Genomic DNA, 26,700 nt, shown 5'->3' on the forward strand with positions numbered 1-26,700 from the left:
CAGAAACATTTTAATCAGCAATTGGTGGAGCTTAGGAAATATCTGATGAGGCAGTCAGAGTATTTGTAGGTAGATACAGAGTATCTGTAGCTGAACAACAGATGTTCAGCTGCTGTTGAAGACTAGGAAACTGTAACGGTGGCATTCTCTGTAAGACATGACATTTCTTCTGCTGTGCTTAGTAGAGAATGATGATGATACCACTAATCCAAAGTTACAAGCTTTCTCGTTGTATGTGGTTCAGAAATGGCAAGCAAAGAAAACAAAAACATGTGCAAGAGAGTGGTTCTGATGATGGAACTTGTGGTCTTTGCTAGGAAAAGGAGGGTGATCAGGCTCTAAGGAGCTGAATGAGAATGCTAGCATAACACAGGGATTGGAGGCGTGAGGTCAAGGGAAAGATGTAGTTTAAGAATTAAATGAGTTTTGGATCTGAAAAAATAAAAAGCAAAACAAGGCAGTACTAAGTCACATAATAAATGCACACGTACACTTTGAATATACATTTATAAAGTGTTAGAGACCTGTTAAAGATTATCAACACATTTAGCTATTCTTGACTTGATCAGAATGAATAAAAGAGAATTCGCATGAAAGCAACACTTTGTGTAACACCACGTCATCCAAGGTATTCACATCTTGTCTGCCTACCACCTAAGCTCTTCCAATGACAAGAAGCAGTAAGTACCATCCTTTTGGAAACACTGTGTTAAGATAAAGACATGTCCGGGAAGATGCCCAGCATGTCATGGAATTTGTGTGCCATGGAATAGGGCTCTTCAATTTTAAGAACAAGGTGAAGCAGAAATTTGGATGTGAGCAGAGTAACCAGAGCTGTATGAGAACATGGACTAGTGATCACTAGCCAGAAGGCTTCGATTTTAGGAGTCATCAAAATATTAAGGTTTCGGAGACTGAATGAGATTGCTGAACTGTGAAGATTTCCAGAATAATTAATTCCCAGCAGTAACTTACTCAATGGAGAGACCCAGAACTCTGTGTGAAGAGCAAATTGCAAGTTGATTTCACTTCTGAATAAGTCTTTGGTGGGTAGTGATGAGATGGTCCAGTGTGTCAGGATCTTTTATATTTGAAAACAGCAGCACTTAGGGAAGATGTTTAGAGCCAAATTCATGGCTTACCTCCATCATGCTAAGAGTCTGCAAGCCCTGTAGACACAGCTCTTTCCCCAATTTCATCTTACTTTGACTGCTTTCATGTTTCTTCCTTTATCACATATAACCAGAACAGTCACCCTCACTTTCTAACCATTTTTGGAAAAAAGAGGTGGAAAATCCTAATATTACATATATTAAAAGTTCAAACGTCAAAGGAAGACAATAGGCTCCAAAATGTGATGCAGCCCCCAAAAAACCCCTCTTAGGTAGGAATTCTTTTTGTTTTTGCCTGGCAGTGCTTTCGAATGTTGATCTCTAATACTTAAGTAGGTCTCTGCCATTACCTGAAGCATGAGATCTTCAGTGGGAGGATTGAACAAGACAGCAGGTTTCAGAGGATCTGAGTGGGGGGGTGGGGTGGAGGGGGGGCAGGGGGTGGTTATTGTTGTCATTATGTTCTTTATTTCTTCCAGGGAGCCTCAAATCTCCAGTAACATTTTTGCAACAGGAAGCTTTTTGTGTTGGTAGGATTGAAGAGGCTTTAGTGGTGGCAGTAAACGCAAATGCTCGCTTCCTCCTATCCAACCTCAGCTCAGCTGAGAGCTCCATCAGTAGGAGCATACGGAGGAGCCCTGGAAACTTAACCTGTGACCGACTACAAATTGAGCAAGGGCTGACCGCCAAGCTGAGAGCCACTAAAGCAAACAGTACCTGATGACTGAGGAAACCAAGCCCTTCCCACGTCTGTAGGTGGGATATTGGTACAATTTCCCCAGAAGCTTGAAAAAAGTAGGGGACCTGAGATGACTACAATCGGGACTACATTCAGGGATTAATTTTCTTGAATGGGTTTATTTAGAATATGAATTATAAATGTTCTATGATTTATATCTGAATTTAAAGATGATTTTGTAAAATTATTCTGGAAAAAAAGGCAGAGCTTTTAATCAACTTATCAGTGAATTCATATTTGGTCAGGGATTAAGCACAAGGCTATGTAAAGATCTTCAGTACACATAAGCAATGAAGCATATTTGTCTTCAATAAAACAAACTGGACATAAAAATTAATATCTATGAGTGAAGAAAATATAGCATACCTTCTCAGTTTTAAAATAATCACAAATTCCAAGAAAGGAATCCTAATATATGTAAGAGAGAATAGCGCATTGTCTTAAATAACTACATGGTTTGATGATATCTGATATGATTTCAAACTGAGGTAGGAATGTATTTTATACAATATAACCAGATAATTAAACTTTTTCACAGTTCTGTGAAATATTGTACTTTTCATAATAAAACTGAAGTGATTAGTCACATAATTATTCTAATGAAACTGAAACTCATTTTAAATAAAACAAAAATAAAATATTTTAAGTCCACTTTAGGCCAATGTTAGCAGCAGACAGGCATTACTAATTATGTAGATATTGATAAGAAAAAACTTCCATGAAAAGTACTGGCATAATTGGAAAGATCTGGAAAAATTGTTCTCTAAGGGTAAAAACTGAGTGACAAACCTTCCAGTTGATATGATTTCCACTAAAATTCATCTTCAAAGGAAAGTCTAAGATATTTGTTAAGCATAAGGCACTCAAACATGCATCACAGTAAAGTTGAGTGTTTTGTAACATTTTAATAGGATATATTTGAGTAATAAAAAATTAATTTATTGTGTATTATATCTCAAAGAAATAATCTGGTTTATGAATACTAATTACCAAATATATATCACTTGAATCTTGTGGAGAGAGCAGCCAAATAATTAGCTTATAATCCATTTCTCTCCTTTTATTAGGGATATGAGGATCTTAAATCTCCTTGGACTTCCAGGAGATTAAACAGGTCAGTCCTAAAGGAAATCAATCCTGACTTTAATTTGAAGGGATGATGCTGAAGCTCCAATACTTTGGTCACCTGATGTGAAAAACTGACTCATTGGAAATGCGCCTGGTACTGGGAAAGACTGAAGGCAGGAGGAGAAGGGGATGACAGAATATGAGATGGTTGGGTGGCATCACTGATTCAATGGACATGAACTTGAGCAAACTCCAGGAGATGGTGAAGAACATGGAGACCTGGCATGCTTTGCCCATGGGGTTGCACAGAATCGGACACGACTGAAAGATTGAACAAGAATCAGGAGTATGATCCAAGAGAAAGAAAGGCAAATGTTTCCATTCTTTGTAAATATACAGGTAACTAAACCTGCTAACAAATATTTGCTAGGAGGAGAAGGCTTATCTATAAATGTTTTTAGCAGTATATTTCTGGTTTAGGACAATTTCTGGTAAACAAATCTATAATCTATGAATTCATAAGGCACAGTTTCATGGCAAATGTTACATAAGCTAGTCAACTACATGACGATAGACTATTATCTAAACACCCCTGCACATAGGATAATCCATGCCCATACACAGAGACCCGAGTTGTTTTCCTGGGTCAGATATCATGTGTCCAATGCAGAAAAGAAGGACCTAGGGAGCTGTCCTCAATGTCCCAAATCTCTCTGCTTCACTTGTGCCTCTTGACTGCTTCTATCATTGAAAATGCTAGTAAGCTTTGACATTGGCTAAGATCTCTTGACTTATGTAAGGCTGATTTAACAATCCAATCTTTTGAATTAACTCTATACTTACTCAACCTTTCTAGAACAGTGGTATAGACTAAAAGTGAAATGCTTGAAAAAATTCAAATGTCCATAAGTTTAGAAATAGTTAAGCAGCCCTCAGTATAATTATGAAGTATAATAGAAATCTGCCAGTTTAAAATATGAAAACTTAAGATACATGATAAAATCTACATAAATTATATTAAATGCAAAAAACACAGTTTATGCTACAACAAATGATCCTAAAAGGTCATGTTTAAGAAGAAAGTGAAATAGAAGGTGCCTTGGATGTTCTATGTCTGACAGAGAAATTGGTAATGTCATTGAGAAAGATAAGAAATGAGAGCAGAGGGGGGAAAAAGAAAATTTTTGAAGTTAAGAAAACAATTTTGCTTATAAGTCATTAAATATGTCTAGATGATATCTGAAAATGGAAATATGAAGTTCAAGAGTGAGGCCAAGTTTATAGAAAAGAAGAGGAAGAAGAGAAAGCAAACTCCAATATTTTATGAGCTGGATATTCCCCTGGGCCTTTTACATATATTTTCAATTAATAATTACAGTTTCATGACTGTACTGAAAAACCTGAATCACTAAGATGTTTAGCTACCCAGATTTGGGAATATTTTCCATATAGGAACTAATAGAAGCCTGGGGGAGATTACAGAAAGGGGGCAATGAGACAGTAAAAACTATAGTCAAAAGACAGGTCAAAGAAATGGAACACTAAAGAAAAACCAAACATTTTAAAAGTCAAACTAACATACAGGGGCCCTGAGGTCAAGGAGAACATGTCAACAGGTAAAAGACTGTTGCTCATGTAGAATGCTTCAGAGAAAACTAACTGGATTCATTATCTTCAAACCACTGAATTTTGTTTCAAAAAGGTTAGCTTACAAGAGGCAAAAGCTGAAAAGTATTCAGGTTTTAATACATTAACATTATGCAGAACATTAAGGTGAATGAGTCTCAAAGATGGGGTGTTTTATGAGCCTTACACCTCATGTTTGTCTAAATTAAAATCTAGGGAATTAAGTAAATACTACCACTAGGAATATTTTTTATTTCTTTAGATAAGATTTCTAGCAAAGATGACCCAACAGATGTTGAATGAACCCCTTAACAGGCTTGAATCATACAGGTAAATTAATTCCACAAATTGCTCTCAAAGGAAATCTGAATCTCAATGCTGATTTTGATGTGCCAACAGCACATGTTCCTGATGGTTCATAATGCTTCATGAGATACACGGGAACCTCTGGATTGGATGAATATTCAAAGTGATCTTCAGGGAAATCCTAAATTAGAATGCACTCCAATAATTGAATGGTAAGGTCACATAGGTGAGTGACCATTATAAAATCTGTAACATAATGGAATCATTCTTTTCTCACAAGTGGTAGTTAGGAACTTCAGGTCAAGGATTTATTGTATTTCTACACTTATAAGAAGATAATACTCATAAAAAGTGTTCACATTTCTCTAAGGAAAAAAATACACTCTTTTTTATGAAACTTATGACAAAATACTTGTATTTCTAATATCAACTTTCTTAGAAAAGAGGCAAATTTTAAGTAAAATAAGCACACATCTGTAGATATTAAAAAAAAAAAATTAGATGTTACAGGCTTTTGCCAATTCCTTAGATTTGATAGAGAATTCTTATAGATACTGGATTTTACTACTAGAAAAAATGCTTTGATTTACCTTTTTGCTCCACTTTTGTTGCTTTATAGTTTTATTACTTTTATTCTAAACTAGCTAGTAAAAGCAAAACATCAAACATGATTTTACTTTAGTAAAGAACATTTACAGCATTTTGGGGACACTTGGTAAATAAATCCAATCATCATTATTATAAAATTTATTTAAAATATTTCATTAGAAAGTCATTAGTTGTCCAAGGACAAATTATACATTTGTATAGTCCTATTGGTCAAATTCATTTTCATATACTTCAGGGAGGAATATCTACAATCTACTGTATATCTTCTGAGAGTAACAATACAGAATACAACTGATTTTAAAATTAAAATATTTTGAATACTATCTATCCTAATTATATTTGGTACAGAATTTATTTCCTTTATTTTCATCAAAATGTAGATTTAAAAAAATGTGACTGAATTTTCACAATCAAGATAATATATTTTTATAACCAGGTTAGCCCTTTCTTTAATTAAAAAAGTCTTCCTTTTTTCTTCAATTCTATCATAAAATCTGCATGCATCTCCATTAAGCCCCTAGTTTTAGTCATGTAATTATTTTCTGTCTCTAGGTCTACATGCAACCTGTTCTTCCCTTGTTGGCTTGAGTTCCAATTAACTTACAAATTCAGCAGGCCTCTTACAACTGAGACATCAATATCCTTCAAAGAATCTTCTGCTCTTCTTTTGAAGTAGCATATTAGTGGTCTCAAGGTAGCTCTTAAAATCCTCTCTTTTCTATTGTGACCATTTATAAGCACAAGTTAATTGGCCCAAGGCCAACTATCAAAAAGTGGCTATGTGACCTGAAAGGGAAATGTTACTTTTGTATGGTTTTTTTAAATGCAGTGTGTCCTATAATAAGTTTTAATAATTAACATAGTAAATTTCTACATGGTCATGTATTTGTACCTGTGTTCCACTTTTATTCCAGGAGGGATTTTGAATAGCTCCAAAATAACGTAAAAGAAACTGGAAACACCCAATAACTAACAAAAAATAAAGATGAGCAGTGATGCAACAAAGGAGCAAGAAGGCCAATGAACTAAGCTGCATTACTGTAAAGACTCTTTCACAGAGGCAGTTGAAGAAGTGTAACAGTCATGATATTTAAAATCTTATAAAAAAGCTGTGTCCACTTGAAGAACCTGACTCTAATAACAGATGGTGAACAGTAAGGCTATTCTCAAATTCCATCAATCATAGGGTAGAGAAGTTGGCAGTGCCATAAACAACTCAGCAACAGAAATACATGCATTTATTGGGTATCCTGTTCACTGATAAATAAAGTGGAAGAAATTCCATTAAAATGTTTTCTTGACACATTTTTCACAGCAATCTACTGGCATTTTCTGCTCTATCCCTCAAGTCACCCAACATGATGATTTCCCAAGGGTCGTTTCCACATCACACTGAGAAACTTGGTTCTTGTTACCTGAATCTAGAAAGAGCTTGGACTCGTGTCCAAGCACATTCTAATTTACCCTTTATTGCCACCCCTTTCAAAGAATATCTTCTAGGTATAAAAAATACAGTAACTTAACAATAAGATTTATGATAGTTAAAATTATCATGAAAGCAAAATTTTCAATAGTAACAATTTAAAAGTTTCTATATTTATTACAGTAAGGTTAAGCTTTGTCTCCCAAATTTCAAAAAATGAATTTGAACAAAAAGACTGCTCTCATTTGCCACAGTAAATATTTTCTTTATATATAAAACAGATTACCCATATCAAGATGATTTTGCTCTGCCAATAAATAATAAAACTAAAATAAAAATAAGGTAAAGTTTAATTTTATGTTTTCTCATTATGTATTACTTTAACTAAGCTGAATGAATAAAATAAATGCATTTCAGTTTTCTAAAATCTGGGGCTCTGCTTTCCTTTTTCTTGCTTTTACAAATTAATGAATTCAGCGTTAAAGTTGAAGAAATTGTAAAACAAGTAATTATAAAAGCATGTAAACATATTTAAGAAGAAATTTGTGAATAATACTTTTCTTTAAAATGAAAAGGAGATACTTTATAATGTGGTTAAAAATTGCAAATCTGTTTTTTTCTCTTCCTCTGTAGATATTTCTAAACATATCTGTTTAAATTAACTATATATTATTACATCTATTATATAATTTTTTTGTTTTACCTAGTACCCACTTCATGGAACATACAGCGTTTTCAGTGATAGTGAAGTTAGCTCCACCTTTACTGAATTATAATGGACTTTGACCACATCTATAAGGTTGGGAAGATCCTCTGGAGAAGATAAAGGTACCCACTTCAGTATTCTGGCCTGGAGCATTCCATGGCCTATATAGTCCATGGGGTCACAAACAGTCAGAAAGACTGAGTGACTTACACTTTCACAGGCTTTATGAATGTTCTCTGTGCTGTTTTATTGAGTAAATTATGATTTCATCATTATACTTTTATGATCAATTTTTAATCCAGGAAACAACATATATTAGAGGTGCAAGACTAAATAGTCTACCCATTCTTGCAAAAATCTTTCATTGAACATTAATATGCTCATTTACTTAAAATCTTCCAGTCCAAAAAAAGGACAACCTGATTCATTGTACCTTTATTTTACCACATTTACTTTAGCTGTTGAAGTAAGTTGAATGGCATCCTCTCAAAAGCAATGTCAGGGATCAAATCCTCAAACCTCTGAATGCTACGTTATTTGAAAAAAAAGGGTCTTTTCAGACATAGCTAAAGTTAAAGATCTTGAGAGGAGATCATCGTATATCACATGGGTAGGTCTTAAATCCAATGGCAAGTATCTATTTAACACACAGAAGGGAAGCCACAAACAGGACAGGAAAAGAGGATGTTAATAAGGAGGAAGAGATCAAAGTGATGTGGCCACAACCACCGGAGCCAACAAATGCTGACACCCACCATGACCAAGAAGAGGAAAGGCAGGACTATCCCCTAGACCACTCAGAGGAACTCTGGCCCTCATGACACCTTGGTTTCAGAACTCTGGCCTCCACAAATGTAAGATAATGAATGTGTGTTGTTTAAAGCCAATGAGGTAATGGTAATTTGCTACAGGAACTCTGGAAAACTAATACAGCTGTAGTCAAAGTGATTAAGGAAAGATCGAAATCAAGAAATGTGGCTGACATAACTGTAATTTATACCAATCCAAGAGGATATAATTACCACAGAGCTTGCATATCTTGTGTATTTGCAAAGCACCGTGTTCAGTTCATTTCTTTCTCTCTTTTTGCTTTGTGATCCTAAGGGGTGAGAATAACGGTATGTATTTTGATCACACAGATATTGAACCCTCACCCTGTCTTAATCATTGCTGGGAAGAAAATAGAAGGATGAGTCACAGTCAAGCCTGAGTCCCCAGTTCAGGGGGCGAAGCAATTCCAGTGAACATCTAGTACATAATAAATAAACTCAAATCCCTTAAAGAATAGAAACTATTGTATCTCCGACCTCTGTTCTATACCTGCTTTTATACTCACAGAAACATGGTGTATTTGAAAGGTAGTAATGAAGATCCTGGCCTCCCCAGCTGGCTCACTGGTAAAGAAACCACCTATGATGCTGGAGACCAGGGTTCGATCCCTACATCGGGAAGATCCCCTGGAGAAGGAAATGGCTACCCTCTCCAGTATTCTTGCCTGGAGAATTCCATGAACAGAGGAGGCTGGTGGGCTACAGTACATGGGGAAGCAAAGAGTAGGACACAACTGAGTGACTAACACTTTAATGAAGATGCTGTGATCTCAGAGAATGGACTCCTTCCCCAGTCATGCTAATCTCAGTTACCGGCTACAAAGAACATTTCTAACAGATACACAAATTGAGATTTGGGAAAACAGACATGAGTAGCAGCAGATGAGAAACACAGGACCTGAGATGAGTGTGAAAAGATGGAGAGGTTCTGGAGATAAAAAAGGAAAAGGAAAGTATGCCCTAGACAGACAAACATGAAATTAAAGCTTTGAAGTGAGGCTGAGCACAGCGTGTATGACTTGGAAGAGCAGTGACTGTCTCCAAGGGAGAAGAAACACGGGTGTGACGGGTCATAAAAGCTAGGCACAAGTTACATGGAGCGAAATGAAAGGATGATTTTAAGAGACCAGCTTTCATTGGTTCCCTCATTTTCAGAATAAGAATAAAATTAGTGTGAAGCAATAGTTCTGTCTCTCTGTCTCCTGCCACCCACCAAAGTGTTAAGGAGTACAGAAACTGAATGATATATACACAGGAAATTGAAAAAAAGAAAAAACAAAAAAAAGCACAGTCTGAAAACTCAATTTACTTAAAATATGCTAATCTCCTTCTTCTGTAACTCTATTCATCTTGAAGGTTAGACAACTTACTTGAGCATTCTGCTTAAAAAATATCAGATCAAAGAATGGCATATCATGAGAACTTAACATGGATCAGAATTGTCAGTGGTTTCTTCATGATACTATAAATAAACCTTACTGCAAAACAAAGCATTCTAATAGGTAAAGATGCTGAATGTTAAAATTCTGAGCAAGGGGGATTTCCCTCGTGGTCCAGTGGCTAAGACGTCAAGCTCCCAATGCAGGGGGCCCAGGTTTGATCCCTGGTCAGGAAACTAGATCCCTCATGCCACAACTGAAGACCTCATGTGCCACAAATAAGACCAAGTGCAGCAAAATAAATAAATATGTACATATTTTAAATCCTGGGCGGGGGGGGGGGATTCCTATTTATTCACTTACTGATCATTCTTATTTTAGCTTGTTTATATTCATTGTTTACTACCTGCACAAATCCTCCCACACATTTCTAAACACTAAATTATGGAATGAAACAGATTTCACAGAGCCTCGGTCTTAGACAGGTATCACAATGACTTTTAAAAATCTCTAAAGCCTTAGTACAAACTTTTACTTGATTTGAACAATGGTTTTTGTTTTTGAGAACTGGATTGTTCCATCTTTTTCAAGAGCCTCTAGTAAGTTCTCAAAACATATATAACTTAGGTAAGAAACACTGGAAATTTTCTCCTTTGAGATTTATGTTTAGAGTAGCAGAAAATTAGATGCAAAGCATGGAATGGATCTCTAAATCTTTGCTAATTCTATCAGTTGAAGATCTGTATTGGAAAAAAAATCAGAAACAAAAAGGTGTATCCCATGAACACTATATCCAGGTGCTATTCAAAGACTTAAAAAGTCTCCCACCCACACAACTTGGAAAAGAAAATTACTTGAAATGATGTCTGTGAGCTTATTAATGAGACTTGCAGTGATAACAATGCAATAAGACGGAAGTCATTGTGCCAAAAAACCAAACCAAAACAAAAAAAGCTACAGGCCCTTTTTTATTTCCCTTGGAGTTCAAACCCTGGAAGCCAGTGGCCCAGTCTACATCCTTCCTGCCGCCTCCTTGACCTCTACCCATGCCCGGCTCTGGATAGTGGTTATTGTCAGATTTGAGGCTTCTTAACATTACTATTGCAGGGTCCATTCAGTAATTACTAACAATCACTAAATTATCGGCTTTGTTAGGACACCATGCCTAAAGAACTACTAAACAAAATGTATTTTATTCTACTGTAATGAAAACAGAAAAACAAAAACCCATGTAATGACTTTTAACTACTGATTTAAGACCTTTAAAGCATCTTTAGGGCTCCCCAGGTGGCACAGTGTCAAAGAAGCCACCTGTCAGTGCAGGGGATGCAGGAGACCTGGGTTCGATCCCTGGATTGGGAAGATCCCCTGGATAAGGAAATGGCAATCCACTCCAGTACTCTTGCCTGGAAAATTTCATGGACAGAGGAGATTGGCAGGCTACAGTCCATGGGGTCTCAAAGAGTTGGACATGATTGAGCATGCACATATGCATGCAAAGCATATTTAAGATTCTCATTAAAGTATTAATGCTATCCTTTTATTTATTTCTTAAGTTGGGAACTATATCTATCATCATTCCTCTTTATATCATACAGGGAAGAACTGTATATGTTCTTGGGTTAACAACGCTTTAAAATCAGCATAACTTATTTTTTATTCAGTCATACAACAAATATTTATTAAGCAACCACCATGTAGCAAACAATTATTCTAGCAGTTAGGCGTTTAGTATTGAATAAAATAGATTAAAAAAATCCCTCCCTCGGGGAGTTTATATTCAGGCTAGAGAGAAAAATAAGCAAAATACATAAACCATGCAGACACTGCTAACGTTAAAAAATTAAGCAAAGCACGAGATCATGACAGGTGGAGGTGTGACCATTTTAGATAAAAAAAGGTCTTTCTGAGAAGGCATCTTTAGGTCAAGACATGAAGGATACGATGGCGCAGTCATGCAGATAACTTTTAGGAGAAGCTGTCAGATAATGGGTCTGTGAGCACAAAACCCTGCCCAAGACAGGGTGTGCTGTCTGTTACACGGGAAATGGAGGAGAGGATGACTATAGATAAAATGCAGCCGGGGAGGTGATGAAGGGTGCAAATTTCATCCAGTTTCAATCCTAAATCTACTAGAGGGTTGAAAGAGAGGTTCTAAAGTAGCCTAAGGTTGAAGAGTGATGGGATCTCATGGCCTGGTAGGAGAATCACCCATCCTCTCTGCTGAGAATGAACTGCAGAGAGGCTGAAGGTACCAAGAAGACAGCCTCTTAGAAGGCTACTACGTGACAGACCAAGGTTTGAGAGGATGGCTTGGACAAGGGTCATCATATACGAGATGGCAAGAAGTGACTATGTGTGGTATATTTTTTGAAGGAGATGCAAAAAGGGTCTGGTGAGAATGGAATGTAGTGGGAATCTTTAGGGTTGAACCTGAAGATTTTGGATTGAGCCACGGACCTGGAGAAGATTATAAGAGCAACTAGACTGAGGCAGACTGATGTTGAAGCTGAGACTCCAATATTTTGGCCACCTGATGCGAAGAACTGACTCATTTGAAAAGAATCTGATGTTGAGAAAGATTGAAGGCAGGAGGAGAAGGGGACAACAAAGGATGAGATGGTTGGATGGCATCACCGACTCAATGGACATGGGTTTGGGTAAACTCTGGGAGCTGGTGATGGACAGGGAGGCCTGGTGTGCTGCGGTTCAAGGGGTCGCAAAGAATCAGACACGACTGAGCGATTGAACTAAACTGAAATGAACTGAGATTGAGGCAGAATGTTTTTTGAAAAAGCAAATATTCGATAGGGATGAAGGCAGGTGAGAGGATTTTCATTTCGCTATTTTATTATTTTAAAAATGTCTACAAGGTCCATAAATGACTAAGGTAATCAGATTATCATTTAAAATAATAGGCAAATTTTGCACATTATTAGGTACAGCTTTATAATATAGTTCATTTGGGTTTTCTGTAAGATGGTATAGAAAACCCAAATGAACTTTCTGGCTAGCCTTATATATGCATGACAAAAAAAAAACAAACCTCGAATAACTATTACTTTCACAGCTGAAAGAAATGGTATATGTGATCCTTACAGCAAGCCTTTTATTAATGCATTTTATAGACAATGAAAATGAAACCTATAAAAGGAAATACTTCATAGGTAGGAGGCAGCTATTTCTAAGTGAATAAAAGGCGGTTTGCTGCAATAGACTAAGCATAAGTTTCTCCAGAGAAACCTGAATTGAAGCCTCCCTTTGTCAGTTGTTTACTGTGTAACCTTGGACATATTTCTTTAGACTTTAAAATTAATTCAGTGCTTTCCCCTTTAATAGGAATATATATCTATACATATATATACAAAAACATGTATTTAAACAGGAATATGTAATTTAATTAGCTGTATTCCTTTATTGTGAAAATTAAATATTGTGCATAAAACACTCAGCACATTGTCTGACAAATAATCATAATCAAAATAACAACAAAAATATGGGAAATAACACTGATTATAATGAATGTAAAAACAACAGCTTAGAATCCCTGTGCTTATTATAGGGTAGACATCATATAGTAACTCTTTAATGCACCATATTCTATCCTTATAGCAAATCTTTAAGAAGATAGCTATATGTCTGAAGATAAAAAACACCTAAAGGCATAGGCTTAGGCCTTTATGTCCACAGGTTTTACCCTGCCCATCATGAACAGGAAAATTCAGCGCCATCCTGAGCCAACAAATTCCTGGAATATTAAATTAATACTTCTTCAATGCTCTATTTGTAATAAACTTTGAGGTGAAACTTTGGACAACAACAAAAAAGGATAAGGACAACTGGAGATGGCCTTAAAGATAAATACAGTCATAGCAAGGAAGACTAGAAATTAAATAAGGCTTGAAGTCTTAAGTGTACACAGATAGTGGGACAACATGTATTGGTCTATTTTCCTGAAGCACATAGGTTGAAAATTAAAATATTTTGTGTTTATATAACTTTTACTCATTTTTGGTGATGGTTAAATGTTGTCTGTCAACTTGGGCTAGACTGGGGCACCCAGCTGCTTGGTCAAACACTAACCTAGATATTATTGTCAAAGTATTTTGTCAATGTCATTAACATCTACAATCAGTTGGCTTTAACTAAAGCAGAATAACCTCCATAATATGAGTAGGCTTCAACAAATTAGCTCAAGGCCTTAACAGCAAAAACAGATTTCTCTGTGAAGAAAAACTTTTCCTGAAGACAAACAGAAATCCTGTAGAGTCTTCAGTTGGCCCGCATTATAGATTGCAAACTTGACAGCCCCACAATCACAGGAGCCAACTCCTTAATATAAATCTACTTTATATACTTATATATATTATATATCCTTTTGATTCTGCTTCTCCAGAGAGCACTGACTGATCCACTTTTCCTTTCCACTGATATATCTTTATTACTATTTTTGTTTACCTTAATAAAATATCAAATATAAAATAAGATAAATACTATCTACATATAATAGAAATTTAAATAACTATTTTTCTCACAATTTAACACCACTATCAAGTTTTTATCAAAAAAAAATCCTTTTTTTTTAATTAAAAAGAGAAGCAAGCACTATTTGGTCTTTTCACCACTGTCTTAGTGAATTGACCAAAGCTAAATTTTTAGAAGCAATTACTTCTTTCCTATTCCACTGAGAATCTACAAATAATGACTTCTTGCTATTCTTTAAAGATTGCAGCAAAAAACATTTTAGTTTTTAATATTTAAGCCATTCACTGCTCCAGGGGATCTTATTGACCCAGGGAATGAACCTGGGTCTCCTGCATTGCAGGCAGATTCTTTACAGTCTGAGTCACCAGGAAGGCCCATAAGCCTACTTAGTATGTACTTGTGAACAAAGGATATACTTGATAAAATAATTAGTAATTTTCCTTTATGCACTAGAGGGAAAATAGGTATGCCTGTATAAAAAAGGAGAAAATGTGTAACAAATGTAAAGGGAAACAAAAATGAGGATGTGAAACTTTACTGTAGACCTCCAAGGAAATACAGTGCTAAGATCAAAATTAAAAAGCAACTCTTATTCATTAGAGAATAATATGGGAAGATATGACTCTTTTTAAAATGCATAAATTGTAGAATAATTGAGCATAGTCTGCCATGGAGAATTAAATGCTACAAGAAAACAGAAAAGAGATCTACAACAATCTGCAGCACAATTAAGAAAATCAGAAAGTCCACCATAAACAGAAGTAAAAGTAATGCTTTTGTTAGACTAAAATTGAGCATTTAAAAAATTAGAGAAAACTACCTAATCACTGTGTCCTGTGGTTAGCTTCATACACACACACACACACACACACACACACACACACACACACACACACACACACATATATATATATAAAAAATCCGTTTGCAATGCAGGAGACTTGGGTTCGATCCCTGGGTTGGGAAGATCCCCAGAAGGGAAAGGCTACCCACTCCAGTACTCTGGCCTAGAGAATTCCATGGATTATATAGTCCATGTGGTTGCAAAGAGACACGACTGAGCGACTTTCATTTTCATGTATACATATATATGTGTGTGTGTGTATTTGTTTTAAACTATATGTATATAAAGTTTGCTTACAAAACTAGAATATACATTTAATATCAATAACCTCGGATATGCAGATGACACCACCCTTATGACAGAAAGTGAAGAAGGACTAAAGAGCCTCTTGATGAAAGTGAAAGAGGAGACTGAAAAAGTTGGCTTAAAGCTCAACATTCAGAAAACTAAGATCATGGAATGCAGTCCCATCACTTCATGGCAAATAGATGTGCAAACAGTGGCTGACTTTATTTTTCTGGGCTCCAAAATTACTGAGGATGGTGACTGCAGATATGAAATTAAAAGACACTTGCTCCTTGGAAGGAAAGTTATGACCAACCTAGACAGCATATTAAAAAGCAGAGACATTACTTTGTCAAAAAAGGTCCGTCTAGGCAAGGCTATGGTTTTTCCAGTAGTCATGTATGGATGTGAGAATTGGACTATAAAGAAAGCTGAGTGCCGAAGAACTGATGCCTTTGAACTGTGGTGTTGGAGAAGACTCTTGAGAATCCCTTGGACTACAAGGAGATCCAACCAGTTCATCCTAAAGGAGATCAGTCCTGGGTGTTCATTGGAGGGACTGATGTTGAAGCTGAAACTCCAATACTTTGGCCACTTGATGCAGAGAGCTAACTCATTTGAAAAGACCCTGATGCTGGGAAAGAATGAGGGCAGGAGGAGAAGGGGACGACAGAGGATGAGATGGTTGGATGGCATCACCGACTCAATGGACATGAGTTTGGGTGGACTCCAGGAGTTGGTGATGGGCAGGGAGGCCTGGTGTGCTGTGGTTCATGGGGTTGCAAAGAGTCGGACATGACTGAGCGACTGAACTGAACTGAACTGAATATAAAACTATATTGAATCTTTATTACTGCTAAGGTGGCTCAGTGGTAAGGAATTTTCCCGCCAATGCAGGAGATCTAGGAGACGTGGGTTCGATCCCTGGACCGGGAAGATCCCCTGGAGGAGGAAATGCCAACCCTCTCCAGTTTTTGCCTGGAGAATCTCATGGACAAATGAGCCTGGATGGCTACAGTCCTTGGGGTCACAAAGAATTGGTCATGGCTAAACATCTGAGCATGTAGCACTGTACTTCCTCAGTGGCCAAAATGATCATTTAAAGATTAAACATATTAAAAGATTTAGAAGGAACTAGTAACAATGATGAAGCTCTGGTGTGCTGAATTACCACTGCCTGCACCTCTGATGGGCATCAGGAAGGTCACAAGAAGTGTATTATAAAGTATTGTATCCAGGCAATAATTTCTACCATTTGGAATCAGATGTTAATAGGCCACAAATACAGATGTACATTTAAGTAAATGATGAAATTTTAACTTTATAAATATATGAAGAACATTATGGCATTTACAGTGTAGTATTTTAATAAAGCTGATTGCTAAAAAGATTTTCCTTTTACATTCATCTGAAAATTCCATTTTCTTCTAATATTTTTATTATATGAGCTAATTCAGTATAAATAGTTATTTTATATATTCAAAACTCAGTCTTTTTCTTTGATATTAAAAAACTGACATATGACAATTAAAAATTAAAAATATTCCCTTAGGCAACAGAAGAATAAAAAAAGAAAAAAAAATCAAGTTTTACTTTTGAGTTGTTATGAATAAAAAAACTAACTGGCAGTTTGATTAATTTGAGCAACTGATTTTTCATACAGCTACAAGATCTCAACTGTGTCATTTTCTGACTGATTGATCCCAACCAGTAATATTTTCCATTTCCAGTCTTAATTTTTATAATGATTTAATTAACTATTGAGAAGAGGTAGTAAGAATACACAGAAGAACTATACAAAAAAATCTTAGTGACACAGATAAACATGATGGTGTGATCATTCACCTAAAGCCAGACATCTTGGAGTGCAAAGTCAAGTGGGCCTTAAGCAGCATCACTAGATGCTACTGGATGTGATGAAATTCCAGTTGAGCTACTTCAAATCCTAAAAGAGGATGCTGTTAAACGCTGCATTCGATATGCCAGCAAAATGTGGAAAACTCAGCAGTGACCACAGGACTGGAAAAGGTCAGTTTTCATTCCAATCACAAAGAAGGGCAATACCAAAGAATGTTCAAACTACCGCACAATTGCACTCATTTCACACGCTAGCAAAGAAATGTGCAAAATTCTCCAAGCTAGGCTATAACAGTACATGAACAGAAACTTCAAGATGTCCAACCTGGACTTAGAAAAGGCAGAGGAATGAGAAATAAAATTGCCAATATCCGTCAGCTCATTGAAAGAGCAAGACAATTCCAGAAAAACATCTACTTATGTTTCACTGATGCTGTTAAGGCCTTTGACTTTGTTGATCACAACAAACTGGAAAATTTTTAGAGATGGGAATACCAGGTCACCTTACCTGCCTCCTGATAAACCTGTATGCAGGTTAAGAAGTAACAGTTAGAACCAGACATGAAACAATGAACTGGTTCAAAATTGGGAAAGAAATACACCAAGGCTGTATATTGTAACCCTGCTTGTTTAACCTACATGCAGAGTACATCATGCAAAATGTCAGGCTGGATAAAGCACAAACTGGAATCAAGATTGCTGGGAGAAATATCAATAACCCAGATATGCAGATAACACCACCCTTACAGGAGAAAGAAAAAAAAAAAAAAGAGCCTCTTGATGAAGGTGAAAGAGGAGAGTGAAAAAGCGGGCTTAAAACAACATTCAAACCAACAAAAAAATCATGGCATCCGGTCCCATCAGTTCAGTTCAGGTCAGTCCAGTCACTCAGTCATGTCCGACTCTTTGTGACCCCATGGACTGCAGCATGCCAGGCCTCCTGTCCATCACCAAATCCTGGAGTTTACTCAAACTCATGTCCATTGAGTCGGTGATGCCATCATACCATCTCATCCTCTGTCATCCCCTTCTCCTCCTGCCTTCAAATCTTTCCCAGCATCAGGGTCTTTTCAAATGAGTCAGTTCATCGCATCAGGTGGCCAAAGTATTGGAGTTTCAGCTTCAACATCAATCCTTCCAATGAACACCCAGGACTGATCTCCTTTAGGATGGACTGGTTGGATCTCCTTGCAGTCCAAGGGACTCTCAAGAGTCTTCTCCAAAACCACAGTACAGAAGCATCAATTCTCTGGTTCCATCACTTCATGGTAAATAGATGGGGAAACCATGGAAACAATGACAGACTTTATATTTTGGGTCTTCAAAATCATTGCAGATTGTAAATGAAGCTATGAAATTAAAATACATTAGCTCCCACGAAGAAAAGCTATGACAAACCTAACAGCATATTAAAAAGCAGAGACATTACTTTGCCCACAAAGGTCTGCATAGTCAAAGCCATGGTTTTTTCCATAGTCTTGTACGGATGTGAGATCTGGATCATAAACAAGGCTGAGCATCAAAGAATTGAGGTTTTGGAACTGTTGTGTTGGAAAAGACTCTTGAGAGTCCCTTGGACTGCAAGGAGATCAAAACAGTCAATCCTAAAGGAGATCAGTCCTGAATATTCATTGGAGAGACTGATGCTGAGGCTGAAGCTTCAATACTGTGGCCACCTTAAATGAAGTGCTGACTCATTAGAGAAGACCCTGATGCTGAGAAAGATTCAAAGAAGGAGGAGAAGGGGATGACAGAGGACGAGATGGCTGGATGGCATCACCGACTCAGTGGAGTGAGTTTGAGCAAGCTCTGGGAGATGGTGAAGGACAGGGAACCCTGGTGTGCTGTCATCCATGGGGTTGCAAAGAGTTAGACATGAGTGTATGACTGAACAACAAGAATTAACTTGATGAATAAATGGTATTTCTAGAGAGGTAAAATAATAGTTTCTAAGTCAAAACAAAGAGAAATGAAGACATTTATATGACAGCAAGCTGAATTTGATAGACCTTATAGTTAATAAATTACATTTATATAGATTAGTTCATTTGTAGCAGTTAATTTTCTAATGTAAATGTCTTAATTTCTTCTTAAAAGACACAGACAAAAGCATTAGTGTAATCAATTTATCAAGTCTCTCATTATGACATTTAATAAAAGATAAATGAAAATTGGATTTGTGCAACATGGGAGAAGCATCCACTGACTTAACTTTATTAAAGAGTGTTATTAAAGCTATAAACTGATCTGTATTTTACACTTACATACACACACACTCTTAATATTTGCACATGTTTGTTTTGAAGGCCTATTTTTCAGACCACTATGTGGTGAATAGAGCAACACAGTTCTGACACTAAAAGTGAATAACTGATATTGCAATAGCTGAAGAAAATTTTGAGAGAGTTACCAGAATTATTTGAGGAACAGCAATATAATTGGAGTACATATATCACCTCTTAATATGAGTCATTTGGAGGTACAGTATCTGTTATGGTTGCTCCAAAATATGAATCTCATTAGTTTATAATTAGATCTTGGGATATAACCTAGTTTGACAGAATTTCTTGTATAGTTCATTTGTGTTTTTATACTCAATGATAAGATGTTTAAATACCTGAACATAAGATTCAACTAAGATAAATAAAAGGAAACTTCTGGTAGTTACAGAAACAGGTGTTAGGTGAAACTGCCCTAGTAACTCAGATGCTACAAATAGGTTGCTCTGGGCTAATGCATCCCATCAGAACATTTGGAGATAAAAATAATGAACAAATGGATGCTCTGTATTCAATATGGGGATACATCCCCATGAGGAGTAATGCAGATGTGACATTTTTTTTTTTTGCATCCCCTCTATAACTCAACACACACAAAAAAGCTGTTACTACGCACTTGCTTTTTGCATGACAATTTAGAGGTTCAAATAAGAGAAATTAGGCATATTTGAAAAAAGACTAAAGAAACAGTGATACATAAAAATATTGTAAATAGAAGTATATGGGGAGAGAGTGGGAGGATCAGTTGTCTGTTTCAAAGCTGGCAGTCATAATAATACTAACTATAAGGCAAACAAAATATGCTCTATTGTAAAGAAAAAAGCCCAGATCATTTTGTAGAATTACAACACAAGTAACACATTCTCAAATATCTCATTAATTTTCTCAGAGTTATAATGTCTCTATTTTTTTATACTATCTGTTAGTCCAGACAGAAATCTATTATTTCTGTAAAATATATTCTGGACAATGAGAACTTGTCATGATTATTGAATTATAATTAATCAGTTCTATGTACTTTGGGGGTAATAATAACTTAGATTTATTACATAAATCTCTTTTTTGCAAATATTTAATAAATAGTATCATTCAGTCACAGTTCACTAGGCACCTGTATATTTAGATAAACCATATACATATTTTTAAAATAATAATTTTAACTTATAATTCATATTTTAACATCTAGTGATCAGGAACCTGTGATGCTCTGGCAGCAATAAACACCTCCATTTACTTTATTATTTCTTCTACTGTTGAACTTTGAGGAGTAGCAGATCTCCTACTAGAAATATCTGAATTATTTAATTTAAAGAAACTAAAGTATGTATTTTAAAAAGTCACTGTCCAATTATACTGTGAATCTGAAGGAAGAATGTGAAACTGATAAAGATATCATATGGGGACATATAAAAGTTTAATATAGGTACAATTACTGGGTCAAACAAATGACTAGGTTTCACTGATAATTTAAATAGAATGAAGAAATAACAGGAAAGAAAGACAAAGAAGGATCACAAAGGATAAATTAAGGAAGTCTGAATCTAGAAAAGATCATTCTAGATAAACTGTTGGTGGCAGGAGATGAAAGCAAAAACAGAGAATATTAATAATCTATTATATATATTATGCATAATATTTTTAAAGACATATTTTGATAAAATATACATATGAATAGAATAACAAATATTTAATTATAAAATTATTGAAAAAATTAGGGGTAAGTAGTAGCAACAAAGGACTAAACAGTCACAATCCACTTTCCACAATTATTCATAGTCTCTGTAATCAGGCCTTTACAAACCTCATAATACCTCATCAACCTCATCAAAAGTTTTAATAGAACTACATAATTATATTTTTATTATATATTTTGATAAAATTAAAGGAATAACATTTGGTTCCCAGTGGCAGTTTAATGTAGAAGGAATGTCTGCTTTATTAAATGCAAATCTTCTTAATGTAATATGCAAGTGAAATTATTTAAGATATTACTTAAGAATACATTTGCTCTATTCTAATTGTCTATGCTAAAATCACACAAAAAATCTGGTCATATCTGAAAAAAATATTTTTAAAGCATAATTTAAAGTCTATGCTGTTCAGATCACTCTCAAGTTAAATATTTGGGCAGGGGAAGTATTCAGTTGCATTTACAAAAGAATTTCTTAATAAGCAGAGAAAGTATTAAATTAATTTAAAACAAGAAAAATTATAGCAAGAAATATTTATATTTTAAATATTATTTACATTAAGTTACAATTAATCTTCATCATGCAAAAATAATAATTCTTTTGCAAAGTCACCAAAATTGCTTAGCAGGCAACATAACAAGGAATGGGGTATAAGAATACTAGAGGAATGAGACTGGATTAGAAAGCATGGGCTCACACGGACTGGTACTCACAGAAAGAAAAAATTCAACTGAGGCTGAGAAATAGTCTTTGACCAAGCCTGTCAACACTGAAGCCTCAAGTTATGGCAAAAAATTCAGAAACCAGGCAGTGGAAACTCATAACAACACATAAGTCTGCTACTGAGTCATATGATTGGGTTGCTCCTAAAAATAGGCTATATAATACTGACTAGAGTAGGAGAAAATTATAGAGAGTTCTTATCCAAATGAGGTTACAAACTATCTAGCAATATTATGAAAATGAAACATTAATTGAGAATTTACTTTATTCTGTGATCCCATTTCATGACAATGATAATGAGCATAATACAAAGTGGTACTTTTGAAGTTTACCAAAGATATTTGTAAGATGTCTATTTTACTTTCTTTCACTGAATTTTGACCTTCTGAACTACTTTTACAGGTAAAAATCCCTATCCAGTTTTAGAAGAAGGTAGAAATCAAGAAGTCTCCCACCAACTGAAATAAGTTAGGTCTCTGAATTGAAAAGACCCTATCTTGTATCCAAGCTCCAAATAACAGGGCTACATTTCACATTTTCTATAGTCAAGTCCCATTTTTGTCCATTAGTTTCAGTAAGCATTTCTTGCTCATCTCTCTCAGGCCTAACTCCCTTAAACTGCCTAAGACAGACTCTGGTGCAAAGGTCTGATCTTTCTCTTCCAACCAACCTCTGACCCCTCCACCTTAAGACTTCATCTGTTTTTCCTGATGTTGCTGTCTGCTAGCCCTGGCCTTTTATTACTTGCTAACCGGATTGGCTGTGGTGCTGACTTTCTTCTTATAAACGTACCATTGGCATTCCTCACTGATTTTAGTTCACATCTCAGCCTTTACTTGATAAATGCTGATCAGACAAATGAGGAGCAAAATCATGATGCCAAGTGTTGGTATCATTAAGTTATAACTACAGAAATTATTTTCTTAAAGTGAGTATTTGAGGCAACAACATGATTTTTATCCTTAAACTTATATGAATATCATGTTCAATATCAGTCAGATATGTTATAATGCAATATTCTATCATGGCAAGTCATATTTCTGAAAGTATGTTTTACCCCTTTCCTGTTTTTCCTTTCAGTCTCCTCATTTTATTATTTTTCTGCATTTTATCATTTCAGTTTTTCTCCCCATTTTATTACTTATTGGCACATTTCTCAATGTTTTAATATTCCAATTTTCCTTATTCTTTCATACTGATGTGTTCTGTGTTATGATTTCCTCTGTGACAGCTCATTTTTAGTTATTTTCTCTTTTTACTTTAAACTCATAACAATGTCATTTAGTCTGGGACAGCATAATGGATTCAAGAAATAAAGTATGTTAAACTGTGCCAGGTTTCTGGTTGAATCCTGAACAAATACATCTCTATTAAAGGTCTTAAATAGGAATAATTTTTATAGCATAGAAACGTTACCTGCTGAAGTTGGCTCTTCTTCATCTGATGCTATGATAGAGAACGAGGAAAGGAGGGGGAAAAAAAGAGATGTGGGAGTGAGGTGAGAGGGAGAGAGAAGGGGAGAAAGAGAGAGAAATTGAGAGTGAATATATTTCACATTTCTAAATAATAACTAAAAGTCTGACTTGAAATTTTGTGTATACATTAAAAAGTTGTCATTAGATAATTAGATAAATGCATGCACATTTTAAATTAACAGTTAAGTACTCCCATACTTTAAAATAATCATTAGAAAAGAACACTCAGTTGTTTAAATTTGAATTTTCTGTCCTTTTGCAAACAAGGTTGATTTTTTTTTGGTCTGAGTGCAAATTATATTATAAATAATATTGTTTAAAGTATAAATTATATGTTACATATGAATACCACAACCATCACCACTTCATGGAAATTTTCTATTAGCAAAGAGGAATTAAGAGGTACTGTTGACTGTCAAAACTTTTCCTTCATGAGGTAGAAGTTATATTAAAAAAAGGAATTATTAAACCTTAGAGTAACTTAGAACCACTCAGTGTTGATTAAACAGAGAGATTCAATCTTTCTCTTGCCCCATCACATTCATACTCAAATACACTCAACTAATGTGTATCACACACTTCAAGATTCAGTAGTGGTTGTTCTGTGGTGAAACCACAAGATCCTGCAATTTAAAGGTTGATCCCAAGTGATTCTGACACAAGTGTTCTACCACTCATACATGGATAAGCGTGGATATTACAAAAGGAGAGATCACATTGTGAAAACAACTTTCTGATAAAGCAGTGGTTCATAACTCCACATCTACACAAGAAGGCCCAACTCTGGGCCCCATTTCAAACCAATTAAGCCAGAGTCTCTTTCAATGGTAGTAATTTGGAGCCAGAATTGAGATAGGACTAGGTAATATCATTATAATGTTATGATTATATTGGAGCTATAACTCAAATTGTTAATCATTTTGATTTGCTTTTTAAAAGGGAGACATTTTTGAGAACAGCACAACTCCAAGGGTAATAATCCACTGTGTTTGTGGGGGATGGAGCTACCAGAGTGCAAGAGTGAAACAGCTTCACGATTTTGCCTAGAATTCACGTTTCACCTTTACACTAACAGACATGCTCTGTGAGAAGATATTTCTGCTCTGTGCACAAGTGCAACTTAATCAGAATACTACTGTTGAATTATATGACTCTAGCCAATACTACTTCATTGGATTTATGAAGTTTTAAAATAAAAATTTACTCAGCTGAATTGCTTATAAAAGACCTTTGTTCCCAGGTGATTCATTCGTCAAGGCACCACTGTGTAACTAGGCAGAGTTCTCCACTCTTTCCCGTTAGGGTTACATCTGCACAGAGTACGCATTAGACAAGCTTACTTTGTGTCCTGACAATATTTTCCTCTCACACTGTTTGGCTTGTCTCCTTGGCACCAAAAAAAAAAAAAAACAGAAAAAGAAAAATCAAGAGTGCAAACACACTTGGCACGCTTGGTGTAGAGAACATAAATTTTTAAAAGCTCTTTGCTGCTTTATCATGTCCCAAATACATCACATGTTCAAAGAGGAAAACCTTCAGTAGCTTCCAGGAATTCCCTTTTAGGAAAATACCACAGGGGCTTAAAGAAGTGTTGACTTTTACGGGTCATTGTTAGTAAAAGTCTGGAGATTCAAAAGGAACAACAACCAAAAAAAGTTTATAGCAGGTCACTTTGTATGTGTGAACTGAATTTATAAAAGAAACAAGGAGATGAAATATACTCTTATTTGATAGATGAAGAGACAGAGGTTCCTAGTGACAGAACAATTTGTCTAAGGTCAATTTCAATTTGAATTTGAAAACCACTTTTTCCACTATGCCTTACTTTCCCACAAAATGCTGATTCAGTATCCACTAAAATAGAAAAGTAAACAGGAGAAGGAATCAAGAAATAAAGATTGGTTATAACCATGATAACATTCCTTGGTCTTAGCCTAAGGGAAAAAACAAAAACTGGATATAAGGACTGCAAGAGAAATATCTTTAAGAAATGAAGTGCTGTCTTAGAAACTTTTTCAAGTCCCTTATAATCCAGGGACAGGCAAAGACAGCTTAGAGTCTGCCTAGGTGGTTAAACAAAACATCCTAAGCCTGTAATGCCTAAGAAAGGAGATCAGAAGTACTAAGATTTTACTTCTTCATTATATAAGGAGAAGCAAGAAATTTTAGGAAAGAACTAGCAAGTACAGAAGTAAAGACAATTCTAAACTTACAGAAGTAATAGCAATTAGTCTTAAAAGCAAAGCCTCTGGGGCAAGCAGAGCACTAACCTACACTTGAGACTATAATACCTGAAAGGTTTGTAACAAATTAACAACGTTAGAATCAGCAGGTACACAAGTCTGCATACAATTGTATTTCCACAAAACACCTCCATAGTTGTGGTTTCTCATAACATGCAAATGTAACTATATTCATACTGCTAACTATATTCATACTATTAACCAATATGCATATTATTAAAACAACCTATATACTCACAAAGTCACATATGGGTTAGGATTGGTATTAATTCACTATTTCAGTTATCGCTGGCAAAGATGGCTTTGTAGACTAACTCCTTACCAAACAAAGCACTGTGAACTATAAACAGGTGGCAGCAAGAGCCCCAGGAGTACAACCAAAACTCTAAATGGACATTAGTGGTCTATTTAGTGACATTTAAGTGAAATTAAGGATCACAGAAGTAATGTCATGTTATCCAATGAGTCCTTACTTTTTCTATTTGCTTCTTGGAATTCATGAATCAGCAAGTCAAATATACACAAACACACATGTTTTTGTCACATGCAAGTTCCTCTAATCCTGGAAATTGAAAACACATGCACCAAGAAAAATAAAAATTAAAAACTCTGTATTTGTTCTCCCTGGTCACATTATAGATGGATGTACTGAAATTATGGTAATAGTAGGAAAACATAGAGTAAATGTATATATTTAATATAGAGAAGCTAACACAGTGTGTGGACCACAACAAACTCCGGAAAATTCTTAAAGAGATGGGAATACCAGATCACATGACCTGCCTCCTGAGAAGCTGTATACAGGTCAGGAAGCAACAGTTAGAACTAGACACGGAACAAGAGACTGGGTCCAAATAGGAAAAGAAGTACATCAAGGCTGTATATTGTCACCCTGCTTATTTAACTTATATGCAGAGTACATCATGAGAAACGCTGGGCTGGATGAAGTACAAGCTGGAATCAAGGTTGCCGGGAGAAATATCAATAACCTCAGATATGCAGATGACACCACTCTTACGG

At 35.5% G+C, this 26,700-nt stretch overlaps 1 protein-coding gene across 2 annotated transcripts in view; it reads right to left on the reverse strand.

The window, feature by feature from the left end:
* Positions 1–26,700, reverse strand: part of EDIL3 (EGF like repeats and discoidin domains 3) — a 469,087-nt gene that overhangs the window by 288,040 nt on the left and 154,347 nt on the right. Inside the window, exon 3 of one of the 2 annotated variants that reach the window (XM_043913548.1) lies at positions 23,379–23,408. The exons of the other annotated variant lie outside the window; for it this stretch is intronic. Within the exon in view, the coding sequence (XP_043769483.1) occupies positions 23,379–23,408 (30 nt within the window). The remainder of the gene's footprint in view (positions 1–23,378; positions 23,409–26,700) is intronic. 2 annotated transcript variants of the gene reach the window in all.

The sequence above is a fragment of the Cervus elaphus genome, chromosome 9 (genome assembly GCF_910594005.1).
Source record: "Cervus elaphus chromosome 9, mCerEla1.1, whole genome shotgun sequence".
NCBI lineage: Eukaryota > Metazoa > Chordata > Mammalia > Artiodactyla > Cervidae > Cervus > Cervus elaphus.